Source organism: Neolamprologus multifasciatus, chromosome 2 (assembly GCF_963576455.1).
Source record: "Neolamprologus multifasciatus chromosome 2, fNeoMul1.2, whole genome shotgun sequence".
Classification (NCBI taxonomy): Eukaryota; Metazoa; Chordata; class Actinopteri; order Cichliformes; family Cichlidae; genus Neolamprologus; species Neolamprologus multifasciatus.
Window position 1 is genome coordinate 29,802,820 of NC_140440.1, and position 27,410 is coordinate 29,830,229.

Genomic DNA, 27,410 nt, shown 5'->3' on the forward strand with positions numbered 1-27,410 from the left:
CTCCTCGGTGGCTCCACCCAGCATCTCTCAATAACCTGGAAATAAAGCGACGCCTAGATAAATAAATAATAAAGAAAACTGCCGCTGCGGCTGTAAATACACAGAAATATTTGTACCGGATCGCAGCAGACTGACAGATGTAATCGCCTTTATTATGTGTTTGCTTGGCAAGAAACGAGTGCTGTCCGACATTAACTGTCACCAGCATCATCTCGGATGCCCCAACTCGAGGGACCTGGATGTGAAAGCGGAGTAAAGGCCGTGTCTTGTGTTATTTAGACAGCCCTGCGATAAGAAAGGGGGGGAATGGTTGCAGTAGAAGCAGCGGCAGCAGCGAGGGAGAAGCTAGCTAACTCCATCAGCCGGCAATTTCACCCGCTATTTTACTACTTTAAGGACACTGTGGAAAAAATGAGCGGACACTGAGGCGCATTTTAGGCTGTCTTCAGTTACGAATAATGGAACACAGGCGCCAAAACGAGAGGGAAATGATGTTATTAGCCAGTTAGCTAACGTTAGCCCAGCTAGCTGCTAGTTAACGTTAACTACAACAAATTAGTGGGCTGAGTTAGCCTAGCTAACTCAGCCCACTAATTTCCATAGGCAGGTACAGTAGTCGTTTAGTTGCTGACTAACGCTAGCAACTTTGGTATATTTAGTGAGTGGAAGGGTTTTTTCCCCCTTGGTGACACACCTCTTGCATTCAGAGTTTACAATTCCCTGCTGTAAACGAGGCTAGCTAGCTAAGCAGCGGTGCCGATCAGCGCAGCACCCGTCTGCTGTGGTGTCACTGCAGAAGTCGTAGCTTTCCTGATTAACTCTCAAACGGTCGTCAAACATGGCTCAAGAAGCGTTTCCTTTGCATTATCTGGTTTGGAACAATCAGTACCTGGAGCTGGATCGAGAGCTACAGAAGAAAGAGGTAAGACGGGTGTCTTTGATTTTGTTTTTTGGAGCTGATGATAGATGATGGGGGGGTTTTTGGCATGTCGAACTGCATTGCGCTCATGCTGCTGCTGCTGCTTGTGTGTTTGGTTTTGCAGCAGGATCTGGAGCGCTTGGATCCGAGAGGGCGCACCCCGCTGGAGCTTGCTGTGTGTCTGGGCCACCTGGAGTCAACCCGGGTGCTGCTCAGGCACTCTGCAGACCCTACACATTGCAACGCACAGGGCTGGACCAGTGAGTGCTCTGCTGCTTCTCTGTTTCCTACCCTCAGGCTACTGAGGGGAAGAGAAACACCCTCTGTAAATAAATGCATGTTTCAGTCTTGCAGGAGGCAGTGAGCACGGGGGACCCTGAGCTTGTACAGCTGGTGCTTCAGTACAGAGACTTCAAGCGTGCCACTGAGAGACTGGCGGGCATTCCCGAGCTGCTCAGCAAACTAAGACAGGTAGATCCATCTGGTTGCACAAATGTAATCTCTTGGGTTTTACACCTGACCCGTTGAACTGAGACAACCCTCATCAATTCCTTGGTGCCTGGTTGAAGGTTGATGGGGAAAAGTTTAAGTCTGATGTGTCAGTGTATGTTTATAGCAGCTCTTGAGCTGTATTGAATCTGAAGGCACAAACGGAAGAAGACTTGAGAAGATCTAAGAGTGTCTTCTGTGTCTTCCAGGCACGAGACTTTTATGTGGAGATGAAGTGGGAGTTCACCAGTTGGGGTGAGTGTGGCTCATTAATGCATATCCACAGAGGTCAGTTTCAGCACCACAAGTAGCTGGACAGCTCCCACAACAGCAGCAAACAGATGTTGTTCAGCGGATTAAAATTAGAGTATCACTACCAACCAGATTATAGCATATATGATTCTCTCATTGATAGTTAATAAATTCATACAAAAATTGTCAGCTTTATTGTCAGCCAGCCCTTTATTCATTAGGTATTCAAATTGTTTCTAGTGCTACTTCACTGTAACTGCATCTCATCTTCTTCAACTTCCATATCAGTGCCCTTGGTGTCAAAAGTGTGCCCCAGTGATGTCTACCGGGTGTGGAAGAGTGGCTCTTGCCTCCGTGTGGACACCACACTCCTGGGTTTTGAACACATGACTTGGCTGAAAGGACGACGCAGCTATATCTTCAAGGGTGGAGGTATGCGCTTTTTGCACCTTAGGCCACAATAGCATGCAAGCCTTTTAACTAACATAGATAGATTCTGAGCTGATGTAGGCCATCCCTGAAAGACTAAAAAGCAATTCTGTTCTTCTAGCTTTGTGATGGCTTTCATTCTGTCAGAATTATTGTTATTTTCCTCTTGCACTTGTATCTTGATTGAGTTTTGTATGCACACTGATTACAAAGCCTAGCTGTTTGTGCTATCTGTCCGTCTCTTCTCAGACGATGGGGCAGTGGTCATGGAGGTGGACCATGAGAAGCAGGTCGTGTACACAGAGCCGCTTGTGTTGTCCCCTCGTGATGCGCCTTCGCTCCTGGCAGCAATGCAGCCATCTCAAGAGAACACAGCCCAGAGACTCACATCGCCTATTGTCTCCACACACCTCAACACTCGCAATATTGCATTTGAGCGGTAACATACTGTATACATATACGCAGAATTCTTAAATTATTTCTACACATCTCATTTGTCATGCTTCCGTGCATAAACTCTGAGTGCATCCTCGCAGTTAATCATGTAGAAATATATATTATATTAGCACAATGAGTACTTAATTTGTCATTGTGTGTTTAGGAACAAGTCTGGAATCTGGGGCTGGCGCTCTGAGAAGAGCGAGGTCGTCAGTGGGTATGAAGCTAAGGTAAGTGCGAGTGAGTCCATTTAGTTTTAGATGTATTTAATTATTTATTTCAAACTGTGCTTTTGAATTTAGACAGGCAGACACTCATACTCCTGACTGTACACCCCTGTTTTATGGTTATTATAAATAAAAAAAAATGTTTTTGTAAAAGCAAACAAAAATGCTCACGGGTGCTTTTCCTTTGTGCGTTGTTGTGTAAAGGTTTACAGCGCTACCAATGTGGAGCTGGTGACTCGTTCAAGGACAGAACATCTGTCAGACCAGGACAAGTCGAGAAGCAAAGGTAACAACGGATACACACAGATACACACCTCAGTTATGAGGTGTGTATCTTGAACAGATCATGGAGACTGAGAAATGTGATTTTTCACCAATTTATTGTAATAAAATGTTGATTGTATTAGAAAATTAGCTCTTCATGGATACTTTCCTTAAGTGGACTTATTATGCTTTTACTTGTTTCTGGTCATATATACACTGCTACAAGTGTGAATGTTCATGTTAAACGTGGTCAAGGTTTTAAATAATAAGTATGAGTAATCCCTCTGAGACTGAAACTGAAGCATCTAACTGCTCAGAATGCTCCATGTCAGATAGATCATCAGTCCATAGGCACAGTAAAATATAAATAAGGACTATTTTGCAGAGCTGCTCTAATAAAGTGCTGGAATAAAAATATGGGGCTGAAAATTTGCAGTCCACTTTAAACAGACCATACAGAGTAAATTTTAATGGATTTTTGTAGCACTTTTATAGTGATCTCTTTTTATTCCTTTTCGTCTTCCTACTCAGGCTCAAAGACTCCTCTGCAGTCTTTCCTGGGGATTGCTGAACAGCACACAGCTCACAATGGGGTAAGTCTCAGCAGTGCCCGTGCATTAACATCTACACACACACACCACCTACACTGCTTTCAGCCTCCTTTAATGAACAATGTTACTTACTGCTCCCTTTCCATATTTCCCTTAGAGCAACGTGTCCCAGTGCGCCAGTCCTCACAACCCCACAGCCATCACAGCTGAGGAATACTTCAACCCGGAGTTCAACTTGAACGGCCGCGACATTGGACGTCCCATCGAGCTTACCAGCAAAGTTCAGAGGTAAGATACACAACGCAAATCCATGCACAGATGTTCATCACCACCCTTATTTCTCTTTTTGTTGTTCTGCCTCCATTCTAGGTTTAAAGCAACGCTGTGGTTGAGCGAGTCTCACCCCCTGTCCCTGGCCGAGCAAGTGACACCCATCATAGACCTCATGGCCATTTCGAACGCCCACTTTGCCAAGCTGCGTGACTTCATCACCCTCCGCCTGCCACCAGGCTTCCCTGTCAAGATAGGTGAGTGTGGTTAAAGATATATGTTGTTAGTGGCACTATTTGAGAAAGTTTGCCAACTTGACATCATCTCACAGTAGTTATTTTGCAATAACAAGAGCAAGCACCTGTATAAATGAAAGAGGAGAGAGCAAAGACTTTAGTTTCTATGTTCACCAGGGTGTAAAAATCACATGTATCAAATCATCGGTCAAAACTGGTTAAATCCAAATGGCAACTGTCTTGTTTAGGGTGTGCAATCCTAGCTTATATGAAGTATATAATTATATTAAATATATTGAAGATCCCAGAAATGCAATCACCTCTGAGCCTCCAATCACCTTTTGTGGGTTTGGAAGGAGTTTTATTTATATGTTTTTATTTAAGTCCTTGTTGGCCACCACATCTCATGTCTGACTGAACTCTCCGTCTGCCTTTCAGAGATTCCTCTGTTTCATGTGTTGAATGCCAGAGTGACGTTCAGCAACCTGTGCGGCTGTGACGAGCCGGTCAGTTCTGTGACGGTTCACAAACCAGAGAGCCCCGGAGAAGCTGGTAACTACTGACCTAACATTTAGTGGTACCTGATACCTTTACGCGACTTTAAATCGACGTGTAATCATTATCATTGTTATTATCATGTACCTTCTCATATCACAGGTCAGGCCACTCCTCCCTTCCACTGTGAGGTGGACCCCTCAGTGTTTGAGCCCCCTCCCGACTACACCACTCTCGGTCCGGGCCGCAGCGAGCCAATGAGGGATGAGGATGACAACCTGCTGCAGTTTGCCATTCAGCAGAGCCTGCTGGACGCCGGCACAGAGAGCGACCAGGTCAGAACAAATCCCCTTCTGGGTCACAGAGCCTTGTTCTTCTTTTCCTTTCAAGACTTTTCTGTGTTTTTAATTTTCTCTCAGTTTATTAATTTGCCTTTCTCATGTGACGTTTTACAGCACCTTTTAAAAAACAAAGGGTCTTGGGTCATAATACTGTTACAGTGTTTTTATCATCTCAAATTCATTCCACTGTGAATTATTTAAAAGCTCAGCACAGTCTCTGTGTAGGTTGTCCTTAAATCTAAAGCCAGGTGTAATCCTTGTGTCTGGTTTTCAGGTGACCATCTGGGAGGCCCTCACCAACAGCCGTCCGGTGCCACAGTCTCCCCTGTACGAGGAAGACTCTCAGCTGGAGAGGTGAGCTTATCCTCAGGCTTTACCCATCTTCTTTTCTTAAACTGGCCATGTCCTTAATAATTACTTCAAACATTCTGAGATGGCACACAACACACCTAAGGACTATTTCCAGATTGTTGTGTTTGACAGAGAGGAGCATAAACCTGGCAGCTGAGTCACTCATCTATGCAACACATGTCAATGACTGGTCTGTGGACTGTTGGCTGGACATTCTGACTTTTGTTTGTTCTGCAAATGAAATGATGAGACTAAATGTCTGCTATCACAGTCAGTCTGTCTAAATCGTATGCAACACAGATCAGCTGCCAGGCCCAGCTTCAGTTCACGGACACTTTCACGCTGCTCACACTAGTTAAAACAGCCAGAGATATGAGGACATGCTGGTAGATATCCTCCATATGTTTTCTCTGGTATTAAACTTTAATACTTACACTTTCTAAGAAAGTGATAACACCTCTGCAACCAAATTTAACAGGCTCTTCTTTCTTGCCAGTGCTCCGCCTCTTCACTATGGAAACAAATGGCACCGATCATATACTTTTCACTCACTTTTTGAAATGTCTGGTTAAAAGGTTATGACCTCACAAACTCTCTTGTAGTTGTTACTGTAAAGAAAAATCTGACAGTTTTAACTTATCTTCCTTGTTGTTATGTAGGGAAATCCCTGGCTTGTGAAGTGCCTTAATTACACATTTTTAAATAGAGTTCAGTGATGAGCTTTTTCTTCCCACCTTCTCCTGAGAGCACCAGCTTAAATTTATCCTGTAATGAAGCGCAGCTTGAAAAGTCTCCTGTTAAGAGACCCGTCGTTATTTAACGGTATCCTCATTTCTCTTCCGTCTCAGGGCGATCCAGGAGTCTCTGTCCATCTCACTGGCCAGCAGAGAGGGAGAGGAGATGGCCGACCCCAGCCAGCCCTCTTCTGTCTCTCCGTTGGACCCCACCGCCAACTCCCCGCTCTCCTACAGCACAGTGACCGATCCGCGCTTATCCGCACACTACGGCGTGGCGACCAGCTTCGACGAGCAGCTGCGGATTGCCATGGAGCTGTCCTGCAGGGAGCAGGAGGAGATAGACAGGTGGGAGTGGAGACGAGATGGATGAGGAAATAAGTCATTTCTGAAATTTTGGGTTTATATGACCTATAATTGTTAGACAGAAGGAAGAAACCACAACAAACAAACAAAAAACCTCTCACACCTGCTAGAATTTGTAGAGCATACAAAGTATTAGTCATCTTTTTTATTTTTGTTTTAATTTAATGGAGTGTGCACACAGAGAGTGCCGCCCTCTGCTCTTTCATCTCAAACTCATATTTTGGCAGCATGGTGTGACAAACAACAACTGCGACACTTTAGGTGTCAAAAATCTCCCAAAAAACAAATGATGCTGACAAATTATTCCCTGCTTAGGGAAGCAGTTGGATTCAGATGGATTCATCTATTCATCTAACCACCCTTTTTCATAACCACGTATCTAATTCAGGGTTACCCATCTGTCACTGGGCTAGAGGCGGGGGACACTGCAGACAAGTTTCCTTGCTCTCACGTGGCTGGAAACTAGGGCAGGGCGATATGGCCTAAAATTCATATCGCGATATGATTTGACGTATGTGCGGTAACGATATATATCACGATATATTATTTTCTTCTGTATAACATATTTTCCACACTATAAGGCACATTTAAAATCCTTTAAAGGTCTCAAAAATCGAGAGTGTGCCTTATGAATTCTGGTTGTGCTTACTGACGTCGAACCGATTTTGGCGTGCAGAAATCTGTTAAAAAATGTTTTAGTACAACTTTGGTAAACTGCACCGCTTGATGGATTGTCAGAGCATTACGGCTGCCGTAGTGAGCAGCTTCGCGGAGTAATCTGGGTCCAAAACTCCGTCCACTTCAGGTCCCAAAGTCAAACGAACACTGCTTTATCGGGAGTAACAATTAAGTTTTACATCCATGCATCCATGAAAACAGAATTTATTAAATTTAACGGAGTTAGAAGTTAACAGGAAGTTAGCTCGCTAGTTTCCACCTAAACATGACATACCATGTTCTGACTGATAGATTTTTGAAACTAATTCAAACGTACAGCTCTGCTACCACTTCCAACATAAATGAAGACAGAAAACTAAACAGCAGTGGCGTTTGCAGGGTTACTGAAGTCGGACTACCTGGTATATAATGTTATGCTACGTGATTGCTAGCGACACAGCTATGTTAGCATAACATTAGCACAGTAAAGCTGGAGGATGAACACCAACTTTTTTTCCACTCGAGAAAAGTTAACGTGAGGGATTCTGGTGGTCAGGGACAAATGCAATCGCATAGCAGGATGCTATACACGGGCCAAACTTCAGTCAGGAGAACAACTGAGATTATTCATCCACAATACGAGGTTAGTTATTAATATACTGCAACAACATGGGACTAGAACAGCTGCGAGAGAATTCAACATTAATGAATCAATGTTACAGAAGTGGAGGAAGCACAGTTTTTGGCTTTCCCCATATTTCAAAAGTGCTTCATCTCTTTCCTATGACTGTCGCCCGGCATAATTTGCAGATGATAATGGTTTTAGCCGCTGTGATGCTTTCGACCAAAACAGGCGCAGCTTGATGACATCATCAACATGCGATAGAGCGATATAGTCAAAATCTCTATCGTTGGCCAAATTTATATCGTTTCTATTGTATATCGTTTATATCGCCCACCCCTACTGGAAACATTAAAAATCTTTTAAGCTTGAAAAATAAAATATGAAAAAAAGGAGAGGAAGATAATGAGGGATAAAATACTGCTTGTCAACACCCCATTAATGCTACCCAGCGCTATCATAGCCAGATAGCAAAGTAGTTTATCGGATGTTATTATAACTATCTCAGCCTTCAGCTGTAGCGGTCTAATTATTTCTGGTGTTAATGGCAGCTCATAGTTCAGCTGCTGTTGAAGAGGCCCGATTGAACCTGCAAACTGTTAGCTGTACAGGCAGTGTAAAAGTGTCTTTATGAAGCACGAGGGCTTTCATCAGATGTTAAATGCCCAAAGTGAAAGGTTCAGTCCACTGAACGAGCAAAACAGTGGAGGGCTGTGGGGGGTCACTTCTCATTCTGCAGTCTTGTGAACTTCTACGGACACAATTTTATAAAATAAAGGCAAAAATTAAAAAATTCTGACCCAGGTTTGGACTCACAACGACTCAGACTCATGTGTTGTTTTCAGGCGGTCATCCTCAGTCATCTCTGTTGAGTTAATGCACATTTAGCAGTGAGTTACTCTTCCATCCTCCTTTGTGTCAGATGGTAATGAGCTGCAAATTCGGTGTGAAGTCACGTTGCTTTTGGTGCCTTTCGTTTGGGTGGTAACCTGATTAAATGCATTCACCTGTTCAACCTGTTTTTTATTAGTAAATTTCTTGATTTTCATAATTCATGCGCGCTTCAGCAAGAACTGTGCAGTTTTCTTAGATTGACAACTTTTTTTTCCAGCTATGGTCCTGTGAGAAACGGAGTACACCATGTGATTGAGAAGCTTGTAGAAACACCTTTCAGTATAAATAACTTGACCTAATTATTTTCTACATCAGTCTCTCACGTCACGCTTCTTTACAACATTGCTTCAGTTCATCGAGGTTGGCAGGGTTTCTCTTAATGCCCTACCACAGCATTTCAATCAGGTTGAGTCAGCCCTTCTGTTGTGACAGATGGCCTCACATTTGACTCTAGAATGCTTTGGTATACAGAGGAGTTCATAGTCCACTCAATGACTACAAGGTGCCCAGGCCCTGTGACTGCAAAACAAGCCCAGATCATCACCCCTCGTCTGTCCAAAGGACATTGTTCCAAAAGTCTTGTGCTTTGTTCAGATGCAGCTTTGCAAACCCAATCTGTTCTGCCATGTGCTTTTTAGAGAGAGGAGGCTTTCTTCTTTCAGTCCTTCCAAACAAGCCACATTTGTTCAATCTTTTGGTGTGTTGGTGTTGTTCCTGCATCATCAATACTAATGTTGCTCCAGGATCAGCATCGCAAATGGCCAGTCAGCATTAGCCAAGAAGTTAATGCTTTTAAAACACGAGTAACCTAAATTTGGCTAATGGCAAACCTAAGTTGATAATATGTTCTTGTGTACAAACTGATTAAAGAAAAGAGTTAAATGTTTACTGTTTGTTCTGGAGGAAAATTTAATATAAACAAACCCCCCACTCCCACATTGGAAGGCTCACAACAATGTGCTTGATCCCTTTAAAGCCAAATAATATTTGTTAAGTGAGTTTTTGAGATTACATCACAAGTGTGATCTCCCTCCCCTAACCCCACCCCCTGAAAAACCCAAATAAAGTGCAGGAGATATTTGTATGGAATAAATTGCAAAAAATATTATAAAATATGATACAAATTTAAACTCATATATGCAAATTAATATTTCATGTTTTTTAAATTTCATCAGAAGATTCACCAAATACTCCATTGTTAAAAAATTTGAATTTTCTGACAATTATTTTGTGATTCATGCTTTGAAGGGTTAAGATGATGCCGGAACACCTACACGGGGATATCAAATACACCACTTTACATTTAACACTACTTTAACACACTATCGGGCGATCGTGGCTTGGCAGTTCGTCTTGTAACCGGAAGGTTGCCAGTTCGAGCCCCGGCTTGGACAGTCTCGGTCGTTGTGTCCTTGGGCAAGACACTTCGCCTACTGGTGGTGGTGCGATATGGCAGCCTACAACTGTAGCTTGCCTCCACCAGTGCGTGAATGTGAGAGTGAATGAATAGTGGAATTGTACAGCGCTTTGAGGGCCCTGAAAAGCGCTGTATAAAATGCAATCCATTATTATTATTATTATAATTATCAGATTACACTTATAACACGATCCGAACAGCCTTTCAGACGCCTTAAATCTGTGAAGAAAGTCATCTTAAAGTGATGATACTGTCAGTGTTCTGACAGATGAACTTCTTATTTTGCTACAGGAAGCGTAAGGAGGAGGAGGAGGAGCTGGAGAGGATCCTGCAGCTGTCACTCACCGAAAAGTAATGTAACACCGACAAGGGCAGGCGGAGGCAGGTCTACATTAGGGAACAATCATCTTATTTATTCTGTTTTATTTTTTAAATCCTGAGATGTTAACTTATTACAGATATTTTATTTGTATTTCTCACACGAAGGCTGCTACAACAGAGTGTAAAAGGACCTGAATATAAGAAATGTGAAACAGGAAGAGACCGTTACTCTTAAAAAAACAACAAAAAATAAACTCTATAGTCAAGGACCGAGACGAAAAGGGATAGAGTGTTTGGTTTTCTTTTTTATTGAATATTTTTCACAGTCTTGCTGTCTTTACTGAGTAATGAATGATCCTTAAACTTTAAACCTATAACATGATCCACAATAAAGCTAAAAAATAAAAGAAAAAAGTGCAATCTCAATGAAATAACTTATAAAACTATAACATTTCAAAAGTTTATGTTGGCTTACTCCTGTGTGTGGAAAATTAAAAAAAAATAACAATGATCCTGGATTGTGTCTGTGGGTTTTTTTTGTTTGTTTGTTTTTAATTTATTAATAAAGAATGAGAAGAAACATCAGTTTTCTGTATTTACAATTTAATTATACATTGATCTGAAATAAACAACAGAGCTTTAAGCTTTTATGTTTCTTTTCTTTTCTTTTTTTTTACACATTTAAACATGAATAACAGGCAGAAGCTGAGACAAAAATCAAAGCTAATCCGCAAAACCTATTCATGTTACTTTGGCAGTTGATTGTTTTCACCTACGTGAGATTTTTGACATCAGAGTCATCACTTTTGTATTGTGAAAATAGTCATCAATCAATCAGTAAATCAAGAAAGCACTCAGCAGAGTTGGAATCATATTCAACCCCAGTGACAGTGTTTAAGCTCACTCTTACAAAACTTATTAAAAATACAAAAATGGAGTACAGTGATGCAACGTTGGACATGTAAACAATCTTTCATCAAGAACATATTAAAGACGTTCACTGATAATCTTACAACTCTGCAGTGTGAAAATCTTATCTAGAAATTGTCCAAGCTTTTTAAAAAATATTCTCGGGCTCTCAAACATGTTTCATCCTCATGTTCAGACCCTCCTACTTCTGGTATTATTACTTTAGCTGTGGCGGTGTCACTGATGGCCGCCCTCAGCCCAGTCTAAACATCCTCAAACATCCAGGGCATGACTTTTCATTCCTTAACATCCAAGTTCCCGAGGGGGTTGATTACTTTGGTGAACCCTCAGTGTAAAAGTTCCAATACGGATCCATCCACAGGTACAAAGATTTGAACAAACATTTAATCTTTTACAAAGTTTTTGGGACTGACTACGGGATGAAATGTTCAGCTTTTTTATTGACACCCCTCAGCTGGATTGCAATGACGGATGCAGACATTAGTGGTCACTGAAATAAACACAGAAATTCCTTTGATCATCTAGCACCGTCCGCTCATTTGGTCACAATATTTAAGCAACGGTCCAAACTCTCCCATCTTGGAGAAAAATGTATAAATTTCGTTTCAATAAAGCAGAATTTAGCCATTTTCACCGTGAACATTGTGATCTCTGAGCTGTAGGTACCGTGCCGTGTTAGATTGTTGTTTTTCCATTCAGTTTTGTTTCATAGGGGGAGACTTTCTCATCAGTCGAAACATAGATGTTTTCTCTCCGTTGTTTCAGGGCTCTCCTGAGCTCATCATCCAACTGAGCTGGTTTAGACAAAAGCATTCAAGTCATTTAGACTTGCTGTTACATTTGCCTTGATTTAACCTTCTGCCCGTTCGCTTGTTTGTTTTGTTTTTAAATCAACATTGACTCTGCTCACCTAGATTCAGGCTGGAGTCATTGGGATCATCAGGAATGACATATTCTCCCTCATCAGGCTTGTTTGGCAGAATCTCCTCTTTGGTCCGTGACCGCAGCATAGGGGGCACTTGTGCCTTTGGTAGTGGTTTAGGTGCACGTGGGGTTGTGTCGAGGCACTTGGGAGCTGGTGACGCCTCTATTGAACACAATCTGTGGTTAGGAGTTGCCCACTTCACTGTAACCATTTTTAAAAGCAGTACTCTCACCGATCAAAGTGTCGTAGGGCTGAGATGGAATGAAAGGACAAAGCCGATACTCAGTTTTTTCAATGAAGTATTTTAGAACATCCTTCAGGGAGCTGACGGTCACCTACAGAGGACGTGTGAAAAAAAGCAAAAGATAGACTCGGTTAATGATGCTCCCCTTTGATTTATCAGAAGTATCTGTCATTCCTCTATTACAGACAGCAGATTTTATGACACTTCTACAGCTTATAAAATAATAATAAAACAACGATAATTACAGGCGGCCTGTTTAACACTGTAAAGCTTCACTGTTCTGCTGAGACTTGCAAACTGGCAATAATCTGAACTTTGTGCTCCACAGAAATGTACTACATTGCCAAAACCTGGACTTGAACCTAGGACCCTCAGATCTTAAGTCTTTATTAGCTCTACAGTTTTATTGCTCTGTGCAATAAATCACATAATGATTCTCTGCAGCATTTATTAATCCTGTGTCCTTTCTGTAAGTGCATTTTGCTTTTATATATGAGTTTTTGGTCGTTATTTGATCAACAACTGATAATGTCTCTGATTGGACCAGGTGGCATTATTTGACTGTTTTGGTCTGATTACAGTGCTCTCCCTCATTCTCCATGTGTAGTACATTGCCGAAATAGCTCAGTTGGGAGAGCGTCAGATTGAGGATCTGAAGGCCCCTGGTTCAATCCTGAGTTTCGGCATTAACCATTTAATCAGAGAAAGGATGATAAAGGCCTAATAAAACCATAAAATTGAATCACAACCTCTGCCTTTTAAATCTGACCTGTATCTAAAATGGTTCAATGTTAAAAAAAAAGCCTGACGCCTTATTTAACCAGTAAATGGTTTAGTAAGAGAAATGCATTTGTACATATGTGCACTCCTGCCTTTCCTTCTCTCCTGCTCCCTTCTCATATGCCTTCCCTTTTTCCTCTTCCTCTGTCTTTGTGCTAACAGTTGTACAGTTTCCACTGGCACTCTGTTGGTCAGCAGCACCTGGGTGATGTCAGTTACTGAATCACTTGCCCTTTTTGGTGCAAGTCATGGACGCTTGGTGATACTCCAGTGCTCTCCAAAAGTTGATTCTGTTCATATGATCGTGACGTTTTGTGGGAGAATCGTTTCGTCACTCATCCAAGTGACTTCTTCAGTCTCAGCTGACTGCAGGTTTCCCCAATCTTATAAACATTACATTGCATAATGACTGAAACCAGCCCAGTGAAAGAGTGACACAAACAGAGTAACATAGTGTACGCTGTTAAGTGCCAGGAGGATTGCCAGGACTTATACATCGGGGAAACCAAACAACCTCTGGCGAAGCGGATGGCACAACACAGAAAAGCTACCTCATCAGGCCAGGACTCTGCAGTCTATTCACTCCTACAGGCCAGTGGACACTCTGTCAAAGATGAGGATGTACACATCCTGGAGAGGGAGGAACGCTGGTTTGAGCGCAGAGTCAATGAGGGCATTTACATGAAAAGGGAAAGACCATCTCTGAATCGAGGAGGGGGCCTAAGGGTACATCTTTCGCCATCTTACAATGCTGTGATTGCAGAAATTCCCCAACTCTCTGTGAATGGTACTCATGGTACCATCAATGGTCATGAGAATTTGCATAATTAAGATTAAGGAACTGACCTCCCAGCCCGTTGTTCTTTCACTGGGTTGGTTTCCGTCATTATGCAAATGTACTGTTTATAAGATTGGGGTAACCTACAGTCAGCTGAGACTGAAGAAGTCACTTGGATGAGTGACGAAACATTTCTCCCACAAAGCGCTTCGTCCAGATGAACAGAATCAACTTTTGGAGATTTACTTACCTGGATGATTGAGCATGCATCAAAGTGACACTCCAGTGCCGAAATAGCTCAGTTGGGAGAGCGTCAGACTGAAGATCTGAAGGTCCCTGGTTCAATCCCGGGTTTCGGCAATGTGGTGCACTTTTTTGGAGTCCTAATTAAAGTCAGATAACCCTTTCTATTTACATTCAGTCAAAACACCAACAGCACAGGTATGGCAGAGCAGTTTACTGACATCAACCAGCTTCTTGTTCCTGAAACAGGGAAACAAATCATCTCTTAGCTGTTGGAAAGTGAGGTCACTGCAAAGTGTTTGGTGATTTTAAGCGACTGAATTAAGCTTTTTAGGGTAGAAGTAGGATTTTCAGTCTGTAGGCGCGTCTGAGTTTGGCTGAAGTAAGGGGACGTCCTACCCTTTCACTGCCGAAATAGCTCAGTTGGGAGAGCGTCAGACTGAAGATCTGAAGGTCCCTGGTTCAATCCCGGGTTTCGGCATTGTGCTTTGATTAACTGATTAATCAATCTTTAAAAAAGGTGAGCTACAGTGTTTTTCTGCATGTCCTCCTTCTCTACATCCATGAATCTGAACAGAATTGTGTATGTGGGTTGCCCCAGTAAACAATCTGGTTTCATCTGAAGTTAATCCCATTTTAATTGTTTTTCCTGTGAGTTTCTAGGCATGGATCATGACTTAAAACTAGCCTGAGGTTTGTTCAAGTGAGGCGAACACACAGGTCCTTCTGCTGAACATATTTGTCAACACATTTGGGCAATGTGGTGCATTTATTTGGAGTCCTAATTAAAGTCAGATAACCCTTTCTATTTACATTTAGTCAAAACACCAACAGCACAGGTATGGCAGAGCAGTTTACTGACATCAACCAGCTTCTTGTTCCCGAAACAGGGAAAGAAATCATCTCTTAGCTGTTGGAAAGTGAGGTCACTGCAAAGTGTTTGGTGATTTTAAGCGACTGAAGTAAGCTTTTTAGGGTAGAAGTAGGATTTTCAGTCTGTAGGCGCGTCTGAGTTTGGCTGAAGTAAGGGGACGTCCTACCCTTTCACTGCCGAAATAGCTCAGCTGGGAGAGCGTCAGACTGAAGATCTGAAGGTCCCTGGTTCAATCCCGGGTTTCGGCAATGTGGTGCATTTATTTGGAGTCCTAATTAAAGTCAGATAACCCTTTCTATTTACATTTAGTCAAAACACCAACAGCACAGGTATGGCAGAGCAGTTTACTGACATCAACCAGCTTCTTGTTCCCGAAACAGGGAAAGAAATCATCTCTTAGCTGTTGGAAAGTGAGGTCACTGCAAAGTGTTTGGTGATTTTAAGCGACTGAAGTAAGCTTTTTAGGGTAGAAGTAGGAGTTTCAGTCTGTAGGCGCGTCTGAGTTTGGCTGAAGTAAGGGGACGTCCTACCCTTTCACTGCCGAAATAGCTCAGTTGGGAGAGCGTCAGACTGAAGATCTAAAGGTCCCTGGTTCAATCCCGGGTTTCGGCATTGTGCTTTGATTAAGTGATTAATTCATCTTTAAAAAAGGTGAGCTACAGTATTTTTCTGCAACACCAACCCTTTGCATGTCCTCCTTCTCTACATCCATGAATCTGAACAGAATTGTGTATGTGGGTTGCCCCAGTAAACAATCTGGTTTCATCTGAAGTTAATCCCATTTTAATTGTTTTTCCTGTGAGTTTCTAGGCATGGATCATGACTTAAAACTAGCCTGAGGTTTGTTCAAGTGAGGCGAACACACAGGTCCTTCTGCTGACCACATTTGTCGCCGAAATAGCTCAGCTGGGAGAGCGTCAGACTGAAGATCTGAAGGTCTCTGGTTCAATCCCGGGTTTCGGCAATGTGGCGCATTTATTTGGAGTCCTAATTAAAGTCAGATAACCTGTTTCTATTTACACTCAGTCAAAACACCAACAGCACAGGTATGGCAGAGCAGTTTACTGACATCAACCAGCTTCTTGTTCCCGAAACAGGGAAAGAAATCATCTCTTAGCTGTTGGAAAGTGAGGTCACTGCAAAGTGTTTGGTGATTTTAAGCGACTGAAGTAAGCTTTTTAGGGTAGAAGTAGGATTTTCAGTCTGTAGGCGCGTCTGAGTTTGGCTGAAGTAAGGGGACGTCCTACCCTTTCACTGCCGAAATAGCTCAGTTGGGAGAGCGTCAGACTGAAGATCTGAAGGTCCCTGGTTCAATCCCGGGTTTCGGCAATGTGGTGCATTTATTTGGAGTCCTAATTAAAGTCAGATAACCCTTTCTATTTACATTTAGTCAAAACACCAACAGCACAGGTATGGCAGAGCAGTTTACTGACATCAACCAGCTTCTTGTTCCCGAAACAGGGAAAGAAATCATCTCTTAGCTGTTGGAAAGTGAGGTCACTGCAAAGTGTTTGGTGATTTTAAGCGACTGAAGTAAGCTTTTTAGGGTAGAAGTAGGATTTTCAGTCTGTAGGCGCGTCTGAGTTTGGCTGAAGTAAGGGGACGTCCTACCCTTTCACTGCCGAAATAGCTCAGTTGGGAGAGCGTCAGACTGAAGATCTGAAGGGCCCTGGTTCAATCCCGGGTTTCGGCATTGTGCTTTGATTAAGTGATTAATTCATCTTTAAAAAAGGTGAGCTACAGTGTTTTTCTGCAACACCAACCCTTTGCATGTCCTCCTTCTCTACATCCATGAATCTGAACAGAATTGTGTATGTGGGTTGCCCCAGTAAACAATCTGGTTTCATCTGAAGTTAATCCCATTTTAATTGTTTTTCCTGTGAGTTTCTAGGCATGGATCATGACTTAAAACTAGCCTGAGGTTTGTTCAAGTGAGGCGAACACACAAGTCCTTCTGCTGAGCACATTTGTCGCCGAAATAGCTCAGCTGGGAGAGCGTCAGACTGAAGATCTGAAGGTCCCTGGTTCAATCCCGGGTTTCGGCAATGTGGCGCATTTATTTGGAGTCCTAATTAAAGTCAGATAACCTGTTTCTATTTACACTCAGTCAAAACACCAACAGCACAGGTATGGCAGAGCAGTTTACTGACATCAACCAGCTTCTTGTTCCCGAAACAGGGAAAGAAATCATCTCTTAGCTGTTGGAAAGTGAGGTCACTGCAAAGTGTTTGGTGATTTTAAGCGACTGAAGTAAGCTTTTTAGGGTAGAAGTAGGATTTTCAGTCTGTAGGCGCGTCTGAGTTTGGCTGAAGTAAGGGGACGTCCTACCCTTTCACTGCCGAAATAGCTCAGTTGGGAGAGCGTCAGACTGAAGATCTGAAGGTCCCTGGTTCAATCCTGGATTTTGGCATTGTGCTTTGATTAACTGATTAATTCATCTTTAAAAAAGGTGAGCTACAGTATTTTTCTGCAACACCAACCCTCTGCATGTCCTCCTTCTCTACATCCATGAATCTGAACAGAATTGTGTATGTGGGTTGCCCCAGTAAACAATCTGGTTTCATCTGAAGTTAATCCCATTTTAATTGTTTTTCCTGTGAGTTTCTAGGCATGGATCATGACTTAAAACTAGCCTGAGGTTTGTTCAAGTGAGGCGAACACACAGGTCCTTCTACTGAGCGCATTTGTCGCCGAAATAGCTCAGCTGGGAGAGCGTCAGACTGAAGATCTGAAGGTCCATGGTTCAATCCCGGGTTTCGGCAATGTCGTGCATTTATTTGGAGTCCTAATTAAAGTCAGATAACCCTTTCTATTTACATTTAGTCAAAACACCAACAGCACAGGTATGGCAGAGCAGTTTACTGACATCAACCAGCTTCTTGTTCCCGAAACAGGGAAAGAAATCATCTCTTAGCTGTTGGAAAGTGAGGTCACTGCAAAGTGTTTGGTGATTTTAAGCGACTGAAGTAAGCTTTTTAGGGTAGAAGTAGGATTTTCAGTCTGTAGGCGCGTCTGAGTTTGGCTGAAGTAAGGGGATGTCCTACCCTTTCACTGCCGAAATAGCTCAGCTGGGAGAGCATCAGACTGAAGATCTGAAGGTCCCTGGTTCAATCCCGGGTTTTGGCAATGTCGTGCATTTATTTGGAGTCCTAATTAAAGTCAGATAACCTGTTTCTATTTACACTCAGTCAAAACACCAACAGCACAGGTATGGCAGAGCAGTTTACTGACATCAACCAGCTTCTTGTTCCCGAAACAGGGAAAGAAATCATCTCTTAGCTGTTGGAAAGTGAGGTCACTGCAAAGTGTTTGGTGATTTTAAGCGACTGAAGTAAGCTTTTTAGGGTAGAAGTAGGAGTTTCAGTCTGTAGGCGCGTCTGAGTTTGGCTGAAGTAAGGGGACGTCCTACCCTTTCACTGCCGAAATAGCTCAGTTGGGAGAGCGTCAGACTGAAGAGCTGAAGGTCCCTGGTTCAATCCCGGGTTTCGGCATTGTGCTTTGATTAAGTGATTAATTCATCTTTAAAAAAGGTGAGCTACAGTATTTTTCTGCAACACCAACCCTTTGCATGTCCTCCTTCTCTACATCCATGAATCTGAACAGAATTGTGTATGTGGGTTGCCCCAGTAAACAATCTGGTTTCATCTGAAGTTAATCCCATTTTAATTGTTTTTCCTGTGAGTTTCTAGGCATGGATCATGACTTAAAACTAGCCTGAGGTTTGTTCAAGTGAGGCGAACACACAGGTCCTTCTGCTGACCACATTTGTCGCCGAAATAGCTCAGCTGGGAGAGCGTCAGACTGAAGATCTGAAGGTCTCTGGTTCAATCCCGGGTTTCGGCAATGTGGCGCATTTATTTGGAGTCCTAATTAAAGTCAGATAACCTGTTTCTATTTACACTCAGTCAAAACACCAACAGCACAGGTATGGCAGAGCAGTTTACTGACATCAACCAGCTTCTTCTTCCCGAAACAGGGAAAGAAATCATCTCTTAGCTGTTGGAAAGTGAGGTCACTGCAAAGTGTTTGGTGATTTTAAGCGACTGAAGTAAGCTTTTTAGGGTAGAAGTAGGATTTTCAGTCTGTAGGCGCGTCTGAGTTTGGCTGAAGTAAGGGGACGTCCTACCCTTTCACTGCCGAAATAGCTCAGTTGGGAGAGCGTCAGACTGAAGATCTGAAGGTCCCTGGTTCAATCCCGGGTTTCGGCAATGTGGCGCATTTATTTGGAGTCCTAATTAAAGTCAGATAACCCTTTCTATTTACATTTAGTCAAAACACCAACAGCACAGGTATGGCAGAGCAGTTTACTGACATCAACCAGCTTCTTGTTCCCGAAACAGGGAAAGAAATCATCTCTTAGCTGTTGGAAAGTGAGGTCACTGCAAAGTGTTTGGTGATTTTAAGCGACTGAAGTAAGCTTTTTAGGGTAGAAGTAGGATTTTCAGTCTGTAGGCGCGTCTGAGTTTGGCTGAAGTAAGGGGACGTCCTACCCTTTCACTGCCGAAATAGCTCAGCTGGGAGAGCGTCAGACTGAAGATCTGAAGGTCCCTGGTTCAATCCCGGGTTTCGGCAATGTGGTGCATTTATTTGGAGTCCTAATTAAAGTCAGATAACCCTTTCTATTTACATTTAGTCAAAACACCAACAGCACAGGTATGGCAGAGCAGTTTACTGACATCAACCAGCTTCTTGTTCCCTAAACAGGGAAAGAAATCATCTCTTAGCTGTTGGAAAGTGAGGTCACTGCAAAGTGTTTGGTGATTTTAAGCGACTGAAGTAAGCTTTTTAGGGTAGAAGTAGGAGTTTCAGTCTGTAGGCGCGTCTGAGTTTGGCTGAAGTAAGGGGACGTCCTACCCTTTCACTGCCGAAATAGCTCAGTTGGGAGAGCGTCAGACTGAAGATCTGAAGGTCCCTGGTTCAATCCCGGGTTTCGGCATTGTGCTTTGATTAAGTGATTAATTCATCTTTAAAAAAGGTGAGCTACAGTATTTTTCTGCAACACCAACCCTTTGCATGTCCTCCTTCTCTACATCCATGAATCTGAACAGAATTGTGTATGTGGGTTGCCCCAGTAAACAATCTGGTTTCATCTGAAGTTAATCCCATTTTAATTGTTTTTCCTGTGAGTTTCTAGGCATGGATCATGACTTAAAACTAGCCTGAGGTTTGTTCAAGTGAGGCGAACACACAGGTCCTTCTGCTGACCACATTTGTCGCCGAAATAGCTCAGCTGGGAGAGCGTCAGACTGAAGATCTGAAGGTCTCTGGTTCAATCCCGGGTTTCGGCAATGTGGCGCATTTATTTGGAGTCCTAATTAAAGTCAGATAACCTGTTTCTATTTACACTCAGTCAAAACACCAACAGCACAGGTATGGCAGAGCAGTTTACTGACATCAACCAGCTTCTTGTTCCCGAAACAGGGAAAGAAATCATCTCTTAGCTGTTGGAAAGTGAGGTCACTGCAAAGTGTTTGGTGATTTTAAGCGACTGAAGTAAGCTTTTTAGGGTAGAAGTAGGATTTTCAGTCTGTAGGCGCGTCTGAGTTTGGCTGAAGTAAGGGGATGTCCTACCCTTTCACTGCCGAAATAGCTCAGCTGGGAGAGCGTCAGACTGAAGATCTGAAGGTCCCTGGTTCAATCCCGGGTTTTGGCAATGTGGTGCATTTATTTGGAGTCCTAATTAAAGTCAGATAACCCTTTCTATTTACATTTAGTCAAAACACCAACAGCACAGGTATGGCAGAGCAGTTTACTGACATCAACCAGCTTCTTGTTCCCGAAACAGGGAAAGAAATCATCTCTTAGCTGTTGGAAAGTGAGGTCACTGCAAAGTGTTTGGTGATTTTAAGCGACTGAAGTAAGCTTTTTAGGGTAGTAGTAGGATTTTCAGTCTGTAGGCGCGTCTGAGTTTGGCTGAAGTAAGGGGACGTCCTACCCTTTCACTGCCGAAATAGCTCAGTTGGGAGAGCGTCAGACTGAAGATCTGAAGGTCCCTGGTTCAATCCCGGGTTTCGGCATTGTGCTTTGATTAAGTGATTAATTCATCTTTAAAAAAGGTGAGCTACAGTGTTTTTCTGCAACACCAACCCTTTGCATGTCCTCCTTCTCTACATCCATGAATCTGAACAGAATTGTGTATGTGGGTTGCCCCAGTAAACAATCTGGTTTCATCTGAAGTTAATCCCATTTTAATTGTTTTTCCTGTGAGTTTCTAGGCATGGATCATGACTTAAAACTAGCCTGAGGTTTGTTCAAGTGAGGCGAACACACAAGTCCTTCTGCTGAGCACATTTGTCGCCGAAATAGCTCAGCTGGGAGAGCGTCAGACTGAAGATCTGAAGGTCCCTGGTTCAATCCCGGGTTTCGGCAATGTGGCGCATTTATTTGGAGTCCTAATTAAAGTCAGATAACCTGTTTCTATTTACACTCAGTCAAAACACCAACAGCACAGGTATGGCAGAGCAGTTTACTGACATCAACCAGCTTCTTGTTCCCGAAACAGGGAAAGAAATCATCTCTTAGCTGTTGGAAAGTGAGGTCACTGCAAAGTGTTTGGTGATTTTAAGCGACTGAAGTAAGCTTTTTAGGGTAGAAGTAGGATTTTCAGTCTGTAGGCGCGTCTGAGTTTGGCTGAAGTCAGGGGACGTCCTACCCTTTCACTGCCGAAATAGCTCAGCTGGGAGAGCGTCAGACTGAAGATCTGACGGTCCCTGGTTCAATCCCGGGTTTCGGCATTGTGCTTTGATTAACTGATTAATTAGTCTTTAAAAAAGGTGAGCTACAGTATTTTTCTGCAACACCAACCCTCTGCATGTCCTCCTTCTCTACATCCATGAATCTGAACAGAATTGTGTATGTGGGTTGCCCCAGTAAACAATCTGGTTTCATCTGAAGTTAATCCCATTTTAATTGTTTTTCCTGTGAAAAATCCTGGGTTTCGGCATTGTGCTTTGATTATGTGGATTATGTTTTAATGCCAGCAGGTAAATATCTCCAAAAAACTTACTAAAGTGTTCATTCAAAACCAGTATCGTTAACGACACAATTGATCTGTCCACCTCTAATTTCACTCACTACACACTCACGATTCTTCTTTGAATCACTTGTGCTCCTGTGGCTTTGAAGGAACTTTATGTGTAAATGTGTCCTATAGCTGAAATACATTCTGATTGGTGAGAAGCTGTGAGAGCCTGTAAGGACTTACTGGTGTCTCCAGTTCAATGACAAATCCGGCGTTTATTTGCGTCACTCTGTAATTCTTCATTACAGGCCCGCTGAAACAGAAGAAACGTTGTGATGATTATATTACAGTTAAATTCTTCACAGTGTGTTTTTTGCTCAATGGGCTTTCACTGAGCAAAGTTCATATTACGTTCCACTTTCTGTCTGTCCCACTCAATACTGTTTTTATCGCCAGTTAGTTCCTGGTGAACACTTCATTCTCTGTGTCCATGTGTCTGACTTACCAGTAATAATAATAATAAGGTGAATAAATTGTTTGTTGGCACCTTTCAAAGCACTCAAACTCACGTCACATTACGAAATTAGCAGGAACAATATTAAAATAGTTCTAAAACTCAGTAATATATATTATTGTAAGAGATATAAAAAAGAGATATAAAACAAGACATTTATAGCTGATGTGCTGATGAAATCAGTCAGTACAGGAGAAGATTTATAATACAAAAAGATTAATGGTTAAAATTCAATAGTTATTTATAAGCAGGTATTTTGCATTCAGTGGTGTATATCAGTGGTTTGAATAGATTAGCAGACCTGGATGACACTTGTCTGAGGGTCAAGGCGTAGTTGTTGGGCATGGTGGACGGGCGAAGGATGATGCTTCCACACTCTGGGTTTTCCTCTAGCATCTTCTCAGCCTCCTTTCGAGTCACATCAAAGAAACACCTACAGGATTCAAAGGAAAAACAATGAGGCACACTTTTATTTATTGTATTTTAACTGTTTTGAAGCACTTTTTAAAGTCTATCTGAGAATTTTCTGAACCTACAAATGATCAGCGTTTACACAAACAGGAGACAGTGCTTACTCAGCAATCTCAGAGCTCAATTTGTCTGCGGATGGCGGGCCTGAGAGGAAACCTGGTCGAGGTGGGAGCGGTGGACGTGACGATGGGGATTTTCTTTTTATTTCCTGAGCGAGAACCTCCTTCAGCTGTAACACCTGGCCAGGCATCAGCTGCAGCTTACTGGGAAGCTCCTTCTGCAAGGAAACACGAGCTCGACCTCAGTACCATTCAGATCATCTGTAACATGTTCAAAAGTATATCCTGATATATTTTAAAAAATATATAAACGTTTATTCACTGGCCACTTTATCTGGCACCTTGCTCATTTACACCAATATCTAATCAGCCAATCAAATGGCAGCAACTCAGCACATTTTAGGCATGTGGACACAGTCAAGATAACCTGCTGAAGTTCAAACTGAGAAGAAAAAAAGAGGATTTAAGTGACTCGGACTTTGCTGTTGGTGCTGAATGGGCACGTCTGATTATTTCAGAAACTGCTGATCTTTTGGGATTTTCCCATATAGCTGACGGCTCATTACAACTAAGGCAGAAGAGCATCTTTGAATGCACAACACATCCAATCACAAAAGACAACACCAGGCGTTCAGCTACAAACAAGAAACTGAGGGTCATCATCACTGAACAGAAAAAATGTTGCCTGGGTCTCGATTTCTGCTGTGCAGTAATGATGCGAAGGACTTCAGACTTTATTTGTATCAAGTGAACATTATTTAAATACCACTGTGTGTGTGTAATATCCTGTATAAATGGAAATAATTGTGCTGAATCAATTAGATCGGTGTGTGTTTGCTCACCTTGACCACAGTCAGGATGAAACCCCTCCACACCTCTCCCATGTCTGCACTGTCCATCTACACACACACACACACACACAGAGTTGATAAAAAGCTGGAGCGATGTATAGTATTGATCCATCCAGTGATTAATTATAAGATTAAATATTAGATGTAATTGGATCATTTGAAGTGAGTTTTATCACAACAGACCTTAAGTTGCACCTTCTCTGTGCTGAGGCTGAGAGTGAACACAGTGGGTTCCTTCTTCTGATATGGAGAGTCTGACTCCATCGACTTCAGCTGGTCCAGGTCCAACTTCTCTGTATACTGAGAAAAAAATCAGGTCAGTGCTCCCAGCACTTCCTTATTGCCCCTCAAAGCTACTTCCTAATTCTTGGAATTAAACACTCCACATATTTTCAAAAGATGATTCAGGTAATTAGTCAAGCGCACAATGTGAACAAACATAGGTGTTTGCTTACCGTATCCTGTGTGTCATCTTTATACAGAAACAGCGAACACCCACGGAGCTCTCCATAGTATTTCTTGAAATCCTGAAAGTCATTTGATGAACATATCAGGCATCACACTTAAACTACTTACACTTGACCTGTTTCAATTTTTCAGCTACGCAGCCATGTGGAAAACTATGCACACTTCCTGATTCGGTATCTAGTTGCTATCTGGACTTTGACTGAGCTACTGCAGCACCTTGATTCTTTTCTCTTTTCAGCAATTCTTTAGTAGATTTGGTGCTCTCCATTGTATAGTTGCATGACCCACTTTTGCCACGTTTTAGCTGTCAGACAGATGGCCTCACATTTGTATATTTAGTATACAGAGAGATTCACAGTCAACTCAACTGTACCGCCATGTTTGCAATCGGTATGAGGTGTTTGTGCTGATATGTTGTGTTTGTTTTTTCCAAACGTGTTGCTGTACATTATCTCCAAACATTTCTACTTTGGTCTCATCTGTCCAAAGGACGATGTTTCAGAAGTCTCGTGGTTTGTTCACATGCAACCTTGCGGATCAAAGCTGTGCTGCCATGTTTGCTTTAGTAAGAACAGAGGCTTTCTGCTGGCAACCCTTCCAAAAATGCACTACTTGTTCAGTCTTTTTCTAACTGTTCTGGTGTAAACATTAACATTTAACACGCTAACTGAGGCCTGTAGAGTCTGAAATGTAGCTCTTGGTTGTTGTTGAAATTTTTCTGATCTTGATGAGACGTCGACTCCTGGGTAGATTGTCTTAAAACACACCAGAATGGTCCACACTAGCAAACTGCTAAAACTTTTGCTGATGATCAGTTCAACAAGTACATTTGATTAACAGCCCATGGCTGCCTCTTACCCTCTTAACTCCTGTGGAAACAATAAGGATGTAGCTTTTTCAAAAATGCTCTTTGTCACATGATTGTATTTACACTTATCTAAAGGCTGTGAGATAATTTACAGATGAGGTATTTACATACAGACCTCTATGTCTTGTATATTTATTGTTGTATTACCATTATAAAATATGATACACCGTCAGAGCCGAGCTACTCACCCACCGGTGATAAAAGGTGGTTAAATTTAGTCCCCTCTCCACAATAAGGCAGTAACAGTTTACGTCAGATTGAAACAACTACAGTCAGCCCAGATTACATTTGAATAATAATGTCAAAAATTGCTTCTCTACATTTTTCATGCCATTAAAATGTTTCACAGTTATAAAACCTTTTCGATAACCAATAAAACAAACTCATAAAAATGTGTCCTACATAGTTTATGTGTACCACAGCACTGTGTGTCTGCTGAAAGTCATGACTGCATGAAGAGTACAGAAATAAAACATTTTTATGTTTTTTGATGTTGAGTAACACAAAATTGGCTTTGTCTCCACTTTTTAAAGTAGTCCAAGAGTAATCAAATCAAATTTATGTAATCTAGCGGATTAATAATCAAATATGTAGCTTGTACTCAGCAACCAACATTACAGTGCAGTGCAGTGCGACCCAGCTCTCTGAACTACAGCATTAAAATACTGTCAGTCAGTATAAGTGATTTAGTAACAGGCAGACAAAGCTAATTCTCCATTATGAGTCCTTATTTTTGATAGACTTTTGCAGCTTTTGTTTGATTTTACTCTTAATTATTTACATTTCCTCGTGTTTATTCCCCACATTCGTTCCTACCTTGTCTTTACTGTGTTTCTTCAGCAGGTGTCCGGAGTAGTAGAGAGGCAGGGCTGTGATCGTCTCCCTCCTCTTGTGGACAACTCTGGGGGGCATTGACATTGTCCAGTAGTCTCTCAAGTCAACGTCTTCTTCTGCCCTGGTTTGGCTCAGCTTTGGCTCAGCTTATGTCTTACAGTGCAGTCACTAGTCAAGGGCGAACTGCTGAGTCCTGGAAAAGCTTTGTTCTGATTTTGTTTCCTTATGAGGCTCTGATAACGGGTATGAATTGAGACTAGACGTCCAGAATATGAGAGTTTTGATCACGAGGCCATAAATGTACAAAGATAAGCCTTTCTTTCCCCCACCTTCAGCCTCAGCACTGTCCTCTCCCTCAGAATGAGGAAATGTTAGTAAATATATAAAGAAGGAAGTAGCTGGTGTTATAAGAACTCTCATACTAACTTGTGCTTTTGTACTTTGGACCTGAGCATATCCCTAAAAAGCTTTACACCACAATAAATTATGTGCACACACACACACACACACACACACATACACACACACACACACACACGCACACACACACGTTCACATCAGATCAAAGATTATTTCAGTTAACTACACTTATTTCTTGGAGATTTATCTTAACTTTAAACATAATAAATTCTTACCTAGAATTTAATTCAGGTGTAAAGGGGACTGCAAACAGATTCTGGGGAATTCACACATACACACACACGCACAAGCTCTTAATATTGCAAGTCAGCGTAATATTTCGATTGAACACACGATTAAAGAAGATAAGCAACACTTGTTTAAAAACATTCAGCAGGATTTGTCGTGTGAGAGCTGGCACGGCGCCACCTACTAAGACAGATTTATCACAAAGTTGAAAATACACAATACGCAGAATGGTTTAAACTTGACTATAAGATGGTGTCAATATATTTTAAGGTGTAAAGGACGAGGGCAAAATTAGACTGAAAACTTAAAAAAAAAAAGTAAATTGCTGAAACCTGCATCACTACTTAAAATTCAGTGATGCTAGGTAGATAAATAAATAGTTCGATATTGTGTAGCAGATAACAGAAATAACAGAGTGTTAGCTATACATTTATATAGATTATTAGTTATAGCTGGAGTGACATCATCGTATTATCCTCAGCAGCAGTAAGGTAGCAGTTACCACTAAACGGCCTGTATTAATGAGTTCAGTAGAAGTGTGTCTACGGTACTTGTTACAGTTTGTGAACAGTTACATAAAGGTTACACGTAACACTCTCAGGTGCAGCTAATAACACCAGCAGAAGGCTCTTACTTCAGATTGTCTGGGATTTTGGGAGGTAACAAAAGCATCCTTGTTTTCCAAGTGC

General features: G+C 42.0%; 2 protein-coding genes and 22 non-coding genes across 25 annotated transcripts; 23 read left to right on the forward strand and 1 right to left on the reverse strand.

Moving 5' to 3' along the window:
- Positions 1 to 11: 11 nt before the first annotated feature.
- Positions 12 to 10,784, forward strand: ankrd13d (ankyrin repeat domain 13 family, member D). Its single transcript, XM_085172888.1, has 16 exons — positions 12 to 922; positions 1,044 to 1,179; positions 1,266 to 1,390; positions 1,618 to 1,663; positions 1,949 to 2,092; positions 2,339 to 2,528; positions 2,691 to 2,757; positions 2,959 to 3,040; positions 3,550 to 3,611; positions 3,727 to 3,857; positions 3,939 to 4,096; positions 4,514 to 4,627; positions 4,733 to 4,905; positions 5,186 to 5,265; positions 6,111 to 6,344; positions 10,244 to 10,784. The coding sequence occupies exons 1-16, from the start codon at positions 839 to 841 to the stop codon at positions 10,305 to 10,307; spliced, it is 1,890 nt and encodes a 629-aa protein (XP_085029014.1). The 5' UTR covers positions 12 to 838; the 3' UTR covers positions 10,308 to 10,784.
- LOC146524742 (signal-transducing adaptor protein 1-like) lies at positions 10,606 to 27,154 on the reverse strand. Of its 2 annotated transcripts, XM_085172955.1 has the most exons (11): positions 26,709 to 27,154; positions 26,056 to 26,540; positions 24,359 to 24,430; positions 24,087 to 24,203; positions 23,895 to 23,951; positions 23,098 to 23,270; positions 22,824 to 22,955; positions 22,252 to 22,321; positions 12,361 to 12,463; positions 12,114 to 12,290; positions 10,606 to 11,997 (listed from the first exon to the last, which is right to left on the reverse strand). In XM_085172955.1, the coding sequence occupies exons 2-11, from the start codon at positions 26,155 to 26,157 to the stop codon at positions 11,879 to 11,881; spliced, it is 1,122 nt and encodes a 373-aa protein (XP_085029081.1). In that variant the 5' UTR covers positions 26,158 to 26,540; positions 26,709 to 27,154; the 3' UTR covers positions 10,606 to 11,878. The 2 variants fall into 2 exon arrangements, with proteins under 2 accessions (XP_085029081.1, XP_085029075.1); XM_085172949.1 differs by having other exon boundaries at positions 26,056 to 27,154.
- trnal-gag (transfer RNA leucine (anticodon GAG)) lies at positions 12,986 to 13,058 on the forward strand. The gene has a single exon. It is a non-coding gene; the product is annotated as a tRNA-Leu (tRNA).
- Positions 14,218 to 14,290, forward strand: trnaf-gaa (transfer RNA phenylalanine (anticodon GAA)). The gene has a single exon. It is a non-coding gene; the product is annotated as a tRNA-Phe (tRNA).
- On the forward strand, positions 14,582 to 14,654 carry trnaf-gaa (transfer RNA phenylalanine (anticodon GAA)). Its single transcript has one exon. It is a non-coding gene; the product is annotated as a tRNA-Phe (tRNA).
- trnaf-gaa (transfer RNA phenylalanine (anticodon GAA)) lies at positions 15,223 to 15,295 on the forward strand. The gene has a single exon. It is a non-coding gene; the product is annotated as a tRNA-Phe (tRNA).
- On the forward strand, positions 15,587 to 15,659 carry trnaf-gaa (transfer RNA phenylalanine (anticodon GAA)). The gene has a single exon. It is a non-coding gene; the product is annotated as a tRNA-Phe (tRNA).
- trnaf-gaa (transfer RNA phenylalanine (anticodon GAA)) lies at positions 15,939 to 16,011 on the forward strand. The gene has a single exon. It is a non-coding gene; the product is annotated as a tRNA-Phe (tRNA).
- Positions 16,304 to 16,376, forward strand: trnaf-gaa (transfer RNA phenylalanine (anticodon GAA)). Its single transcript has one exon. It is a non-coding gene; the product is annotated as a tRNA-Phe (tRNA).
- Positions 16,668 to 16,740, forward strand: trnaf-gaa (transfer RNA phenylalanine (anticodon GAA)). Its single transcript has one exon. It is a non-coding gene; the product is annotated as a tRNA-Phe (tRNA).
- trnaf-gaa (transfer RNA phenylalanine (anticodon GAA)) lies at positions 17,020 to 17,092 on the forward strand. The gene has a single exon. It is a non-coding gene; the product is annotated as a tRNA-Phe (tRNA).
- Positions 17,385 to 17,457, forward strand: trnaf-gaa (transfer RNA phenylalanine (anticodon GAA)). The gene has a single exon. It is a non-coding gene; the product is annotated as a tRNA-Phe (tRNA).
- Positions 17,737 to 17,809, forward strand: trnaf-gaa (transfer RNA phenylalanine (anticodon GAA)). The gene has a single exon. It is a non-coding gene; the product is annotated as a tRNA-Phe (tRNA).
- Positions 18,101 to 18,173, forward strand: trnaf-gaa (transfer RNA phenylalanine (anticodon GAA)). The gene has a single exon. It is a non-coding gene; the product is annotated as a tRNA-Phe (tRNA).
- On the forward strand, positions 18,466 to 18,538 carry trnaf-gaa (transfer RNA phenylalanine (anticodon GAA)). The gene has a single exon. It is a non-coding gene; the product is annotated as a tRNA-Phe (tRNA).
- Positions 18,818 to 18,890, forward strand: trnaf-gaa (transfer RNA phenylalanine (anticodon GAA)). The gene has a single exon. It is a non-coding gene; the product is annotated as a tRNA-Phe (tRNA).
- trnaf-gaa (transfer RNA phenylalanine (anticodon GAA)) lies at positions 19,183 to 19,255 on the forward strand. The gene has a single exon. It is a non-coding gene; the product is annotated as a tRNA-Phe (tRNA).
- Positions 19,547 to 19,619, forward strand: trnaf-gaa (transfer RNA phenylalanine (anticodon GAA)). The gene has a single exon. It is a non-coding gene; the product is annotated as a tRNA-Phe (tRNA).
- trnaf-gaa (transfer RNA phenylalanine (anticodon GAA)) lies at positions 19,911 to 19,983 on the forward strand. Its single transcript has one exon. It is a non-coding gene; the product is annotated as a tRNA-Phe (tRNA).
- trnaf-gaa (transfer RNA phenylalanine (anticodon GAA)) lies at positions 20,263 to 20,335 on the forward strand. Its single transcript has one exon. It is a non-coding gene; the product is annotated as a tRNA-Phe (tRNA).
- Positions 20,628 to 20,700, forward strand: trnaf-gaa (transfer RNA phenylalanine (anticodon GAA)). Its single transcript has one exon. It is a non-coding gene; the product is annotated as a tRNA-Phe (tRNA).
- On the forward strand, positions 20,992 to 21,064 carry trnaf-gaa (transfer RNA phenylalanine (anticodon GAA)). Its single transcript has one exon. It is a non-coding gene; the product is annotated as a tRNA-Phe (tRNA).
- Positions 21,344 to 21,416, forward strand: trnaf-gaa (transfer RNA phenylalanine (anticodon GAA)). Its single transcript has one exon. It is a non-coding gene; the product is annotated as a tRNA-Phe (tRNA).
- On the forward strand, positions 21,709 to 21,781 carry trnaf-gaa (transfer RNA phenylalanine (anticodon GAA)). The gene has a single exon. It is a non-coding gene; the product is annotated as a tRNA-Phe (tRNA).
- Positions 27,155 to 27,410: the final 256 nt, after the last annotated feature.